General features: G+C 33.0%; 1 protein-coding gene across 1 annotated transcript in view; it reads right to left on the reverse strand.

The window, feature by feature from the left end:
• LOC109053216 (sucrase-isomaltase, intestinal-like) overlaps positions 1-2943 on the reverse strand; it is a 48266-nt gene extending 45323 nt beyond the window's left edge. The window contains exons 1-2 of the mRNA XM_042775665.1: positions 2787-2943; positions 2004-2124 (exon numbers count right to left, since the gene is read on the reverse strand). Coding sequence (XP_042631599.1) covers positions 2004-2124 — 121 coding nt within the window. The 5' untranslated portion in view covers positions 2787-2943. The remainder of the gene's footprint in view (positions 1-2003; positions 2125-2786) is intronic.
• Between the last annotated feature and the right edge of the window lie 3869 nt (positions 2944-6812).

Below are 6812 nucleotides of genomic sequence, written 5' to 3' on the forward strand. Positions count from 1 at the left end.
TGATGAACAGAAAGATCAAAAGAACAGCATTTACTGTACTTGACAACATGTTAGTGTCACTTTTGATCAAGTTTATGCATCCTAACCAAGTTAAAGTATTAATAATTATTTATTAATATTACAAATTGCCTGGCAACTATATGCAATTTATTTAACAGTAATGTCTTTTAACACATTACTTAGCTTAACCTTAGCCCTCCCTTAACAGTTAACTGTTGTATAATCACTAGTAATCGAATACTGGCTCATTGCCATACGACATAAACTTACAAGGCCAGAGTTCTTCAAATATGCATGGTACATAATCAGTCAGAAGGTATTCTGTAATCATTGGCCAGAATCATAAATCAAACACTACAACATTTCTCCAAAAACATGCTATATGTGATGTGCTCCAGAAATACGTTGGTTTGCTTTGTAACCTGATCTCCATCAGTACCCTGCACCCCTAAAACAAGGCCATCTGAGACCAAACAGACTTGCCCCACCCAAACCAGCTGTCCCAGGCTCAATTTGTCCCATTTTAATATAAACCACTGGACCAACAACAGGATGGTAAATTGAAATTGAGAGGGACAGCTGTCATAATAACCCAGTCTGTGCATACTTGAGCTCTCTTCCCCGTGCGAGCCGTTCAGCAGTTCCTCTACACACTGGCTCTGCTTTTGGTTTTCTCACTGCTGTGTGTCCTTGATAACAATCAGGATGGACATATTCTTTATACTTCAGTGCAACATCAAAGACTCACATTCACCTGCTGTTTTTTGTCGTTAATAAACTACTCCTCAAGAGCTGCAGTCCCACAGGACAGTAGTGTTTGCCCACAGTCCACAGCACTTGTTTTTTTTTTTTAATAATAATTAACAAGGTAATAATTTGTGTCTAATATCTGTGTTAAACATTAGAAAGGTCATTTCCACTATATGAAAATAAAAATCTCAGACAGACTTAATTTCTTTGTTGAACTGCTATTCTGTAATAGAACTCTGTAAAACATTAGACAGATTATGCCTACTACTTGAAACATACTGAAATCACTCTCATGTAAACATTGATATCATACAGGTTGTTTTTCATTTCATTTGCAAGCCATATCTTAATTGAAGATAGGGTTAATTTTTAACTTCTGTGTCAGCAGATGATGTTATTTTTGTCTTCTAAAGAATTTCTACACTGTAAAACATTATTTACTTATTCAGCATTTCTTATTCATTATAATTCATCTTGTTTTCCAGTACAAATATCTAAACATTCTTATATCAATATATATTTACTTGAGAAGCAAAATGGCTAAGATATTATGTCTTGTTTTCTGAAAAAGTGAGTTTATTTTTAAAACAAGAACAAATATCTGAACAATTCTAAATGCAAAAGGAAAACAAGATTAATTTTCTTACCACAAATATGTTTTTTTTTTTTCATGTGAAATTTAAAAGTATTCAGTGTCACTTTTATCTAATTCATGCATCCTTGCTAATTAAAAGTATTGTTATGTATATGTATATGTATATGTATTATATATAAATAAAAGTTCGGACCTTCTTTACTAAAAACATAAAAATGCACTTGTAAAACACTTCAGATGATTTATATACAGTATATAAATACTATGTTTTTAATCAAAAACTCTAATAATGTTCAACACATTTTTCAGAAAATACTTTATATCTAAAGTAATTTTGCTTCTTACATAAATGTATCTTGATTTAAGAATGTTTAGGTATTTATACTGGAAAATTACAAAAATATTAAGTTAGAAAGTACTTTTATTCTATTCTTCTATTTTTTTTTTTTTTTTTTTTTTTTTTTGAACCTACAAATAATACAAATTTACAAATAAATATTTTCTAAACCTGCAAAAATCATAGCCTATTGGTCTTGACAGAGGTTTCTAATATCCAGATGTGGTTTATCTCTGCACAGTTTATACGTGTGTGTTTGTGTCTCTGTTTGAGTGTGTGTAGGGTGTGTATTAGGGTAATTATTGCCATCTGATCACCTACCTTTGATCGTCCCTGGTTCCCCAGTGGCCACTAAAACGATCATTGCAACAGCGACCACCAGCACCAATGCAAACAACACCATCAGGGACACCTCCAGCCCGGTGAAGTGCCGCTTTCTCATCTGATCAACACACACACAACCATAAGCATCCTATAATTCATCTCCCTGCACATTTTTGACATACATAGTACATCCTTGAGTATGCCCTTGAGTCTGTTTATGAAATGCACATTAATGTTCAAACATGCTCATTATTCAATTCCTCTCTATTCTACTTGTTGTCCAGCGTTCATGTTTTGTATGTTTCTTTACTGCTGTTTAATCACAGAAGAGGTACTTCATGCCGCATCAGTAACATCATGTTCTCAGTTTTTTACAGCCAGAGAATACCATCATCTACACTTTATACTGTCTTTCGTTGAATCCCTTTTCAACAAAACACTGGATTGAAGAAGATTATTATTTTTTTTTTTTTTGCTTGAAAAGACTTTCATGACAAAACAGAAAAGCTACATAATTGTTCTTTTGGATAAAGCTATTTAATTTCAGTCCTTCAGAAATGTTAAATTGATTGAATCATATCAAGATAAAGTTATACACTGAGATATTATATTAAATTAATTATACTATATTAAATATATACTGCATATTGTACAGAAGGCAAATTCTTAATGCAACTAAAACATCTAAAAAATAAAAATATAAAAACGCAAAAATATTTAGCATTTTTTTATAATAAAAAACACGTATCATTTATTTATTTAAAATTGTATTTGTCCTACCTTCACTGTTGTTATTTTCTTTCTTTTTCAGTCCTGTGTGCAAATTGAAGTCAGAGCACAGTAAAGAGGATCAGAGCTGAACCGTCTGTTTTATGTAACAATAAAATTAAAGTCCTGAGTGGGTGTGTTTGTGTTTTACAGCTTTACAACCAGAACTTATGCCGCATCATGGTTTACCAAAGGTCATGTTTATGAAGCAGCACTCCTTGAGACAAGTGTCCATTCAGGAATCATTCACAGACGATGGTTGATCCAGATGTTCTTCATGCCTTGCTGTTTGTCTGTGTAAGGCAGGGGTCTCTAACCCTGCTCCTGGAGAGCTACTGTCCTGCAGATTTCAGCTCCAACCCCAGTCAAACACACCTGAACCAGCTACTTGATCATTACAGACAGGTGTATTAGAGCAGGGTTGGAACTGAAGTCTGCTGGATGGTAGCTGTCCAGGAACTGAACTGTTGGTGGAAGTCTTTAGCTCCACATCTGTGTTGAATAAAAATAATTTTGCAAGATATTTTTGGTTCCAAAAATATTGCATGAACTCTTTCAAAACGCTTCAAAGAAGCAATTAGACAAGACTAGTTTCATGAGACGCTCAGATTTAAGCTGGAAATGTGTGATTTCTTTTCAGTGATATGTTGAATGAGAGCTTAGAGACATAAAATTATTTGCAGACTAATAAGTACATTTTAATGAAGTAATTACACGTGCCATTTATGAGCCTCTTTAAGACTTTATTAAGTTTGATTGTTTTAAGATCTGAGGATTGACCTTTGACCTGAAAGGATGGGTGAGTGAGGAACAAAAAACGCCTTTTTGAAGGTGTGTTCAATTTTCTGCAAGTCCTTTTTTTGACAAACTGCAAAAATATTTTCTTTCTCTGTATTTTTCCAAGTACAAATATAATATAATACTTAAGAAGCAAAATATATTGAATCTTCTTTTCTGAACAATTAAGTGACTTAATGATTAAAACAAGGGTATATCTGCGAGTAAAGTAAGAAAAATAAACATAATTCATTTTCTATACTTAATTATGTCTTTCCATTCAATTTATTTAAAACATTATACAAATAAACATTTATTTTATAAAGACATATTTTGTTCCTCAACAATTGTTCACATTTTCTTCTCCTTTCTTTTCTTTTCTTTTCTTTTCTTTTCTTTTCTTTTCTTTTCTTTTCTTTTCTTTTCTTTTCTTTTCTTTTCTTTTCTTTTATATTAATTTATTTGTTTGTTTGTGATAATATTGCACACCACCAACCTATAAAAGAAAACATACACAGAAACAATAACCAATAAGTGTATACATAAATTACACTTCTATTTACATATTAATATTAAGCAATTATAACCAACATAATACCTTAAACCTAAATAAATATTTAAAATAAAATAATTTAGTCATTTATCAAAAGTGAGAGAGGTATGAGAAATTCATGTAATGTATATTTCTTAATTTAAAGGGGATATTTAGTTTTTCTGACCCCATTTGCAGATTTATTTTTGTTTTTAGCATAAAGTCACTTAATTTTTTGACATTCTTCAGAAAACAAGACTTGTTATCTTATACCATTTTGTTTCTCAAGTAAATGCATCTTGATTTGTGAATGTGCATGAAATTTGTACTTGAAGATATAAGACAAAAATACTAAGGAAGAAATGTTTGCAGTGCAGATGGATTGTCGATGGACTCCATGCTGTTTCTTAGATGTTTCATTGAGAACATGACCAGAGTTCAATCTAGTCGCCAAATTCATATCCTCTTGTTTACTCTGAAAGGTTCCCATTTGGGGTTATCAGTGCTACAGAAAAGCACTGTGTGAGGGGATTTGTCTGAACTTGACCTGAACTGAACTTGACCCGTTCACTGAAAACTACTTTGCTGAGATGATACCACTAGAGTCAGAGCTGGTGCTGACAGCATCATGCTTTCTCTAGCACTAGCACAATAAGCCACAATGAGCTAGCATTGCAATTTCTCCAGATTTTCCTGTACAGTCAAACTTTGATGGCCATATCAGGTTAAGAGCAACGTGAGCAGCTATCACAGCTGAGAGCCGGTCTCAACTCAAGGAATCAATACCTCAGGATTGAATTGCCATTTCTACTTTCAGGTACCAGAATTGGATTGGAGCTGCAGGTCCAACGTGTGAGAGAATACAGTAGATTTGGATCCGGCGGTGGGGAAATGGATGTGGAACAAAAGTGAAACAGAGAGCTGTGCCAAAATTCACAAATCCAGCCAAACTCTATTGAGAGCGGAGACTGAAGTGAAGAATAATGGGAAGATGAGAAGACATTATCCCTGAGAAGAAGAAATATGATCGACATATATGAGTAATTACATATTATTAATCAGACACACATATAATTACTACTGCTAACAACAAGACACACGGTCACTGAATAATATTATATTGAAAAAAATAATAATAAATAAAATGTGCATAACAAAGGTGCATAAAAATGATTATATATTGCATGGTGCATTTAATATATTATATATTAAATATATATACATACATGCATTATATATATATAAACTGAAGAGAAAAAAAAAGATTAATAAATAAATGAATAAAGGTGATTTCAAACAGGATTCCTGTCCACATTCTTCTAGGATTTTCTGACAAAAACATATTCATATCACACATTCATATCACCTTTTAATCTTAATTATACATGCATGAACACATAAAACCTTCCTTATCAGCTCATGATAGAACAATAGTGTGCGTATGTATAATAGTACAACGTGTGTAATACAATAAAATCACATGCAAGCCACCTTCCAAAGTTTGATCTTGGACTCTGTCCTTTAATGATTCTCCAGTTCTTCACACTGATCACACTCACAGAGCAGCTGTGACAGTCCTTTATGAGAGAAATAAAGTAATCTGGTAGATCTGGATAAAAAGATAGACAGGAACAGAAAGAGACTGCTGAAGGGTTTAATAATTATCAGGTTGGATGTCTCTCAGATGAAGGCTGCGGTGGGCAAAAGTCGTCAGCACTGGACTCTGCACATGAGCAGTTATTCATGTGCAATCACATGAGGGCACTGACAATAACACAAGAGAAAATGACAGAAAGTACACAACCTAAGAAGTAAGTTTGGGGCCAGTATAGGTTTTTGTAAAATAATTTAATACTTTTATTCAGCAAGGATAGATTAAATCGATAAAAATGTGACAGTAAATGCATTTATAATGTTGCAAATGATCTCTTGGGGGTATCAGTTTCAATGTCTCAAAAATAGGAGCAGCACAATAAATGTTTCTTGAGCAACAAATTAGCATTGTAACAATATATCAACCTAATAAATGCAACCTTTTTTTTCAAATACATTCAAAATCTTACTGAATCCAAACTTTTAAATTTTGTATTTATTTATTGGTTTATTCTGTAACATTAATGATATATTTTTTTCTTCCATTCAATGTTTTTAATAATATCAACAAGTAGATGTAATTAGTCTATATGTAGAAATATATATTTTCTCTATATATTGAGAAAATGTGTCCATTATGTGACCTTTAAGTTAACATTCCATTTTTTATCATTTTGCAAACATTATGGGAATGCTACTTTTGAATGTTTTCTGAATGTTCTGAAAGAAATAACATTTAAAAAAAAATGTTAGATGAATGTCCTACTCAAATGTTTTAGAAAAATTAAATAAATAAATAACTCCAAAAAGTCTAAGGGCCCTATCATACACCCGGCGCAATGCAACGCCAGGCACAGCGCAAGTGTGTTTGCTAGTTTCAGTCCGGCGCCATTTGCATTTTCCCATCCAGCGCCACATAGTTTAATTAGCAAATGCATTTGTGCGCCCATGGGCGTGCTGGTCTAAAAAAGAGGTGTGTTCAGGCACATTGCTGGCGCCTTGCTTTTTTAAGGAGCTGAAAACAGACTACGCCATAGACCAACTCAAACCTGGTCTAGAGTCTGGTGCAATGTTTTTTCTTTGTTATTTAAAGAGCGTGTTAGTATAGGCAGGTCCACAACGCGCGTACACGCTGC

The sequence above is a fragment of the Cyprinus carpio genome, chromosome A18 (assembly GCF_018340385.1).
Source record: "Cyprinus carpio isolate SPL01 chromosome A18, ASM1834038v1, whole genome shotgun sequence".
Taxonomy (NCBI): Eukaryota; Metazoa; Chordata; class Actinopteri; order Cypriniformes; family Cyprinidae; genus Cyprinus; species Cyprinus carpio.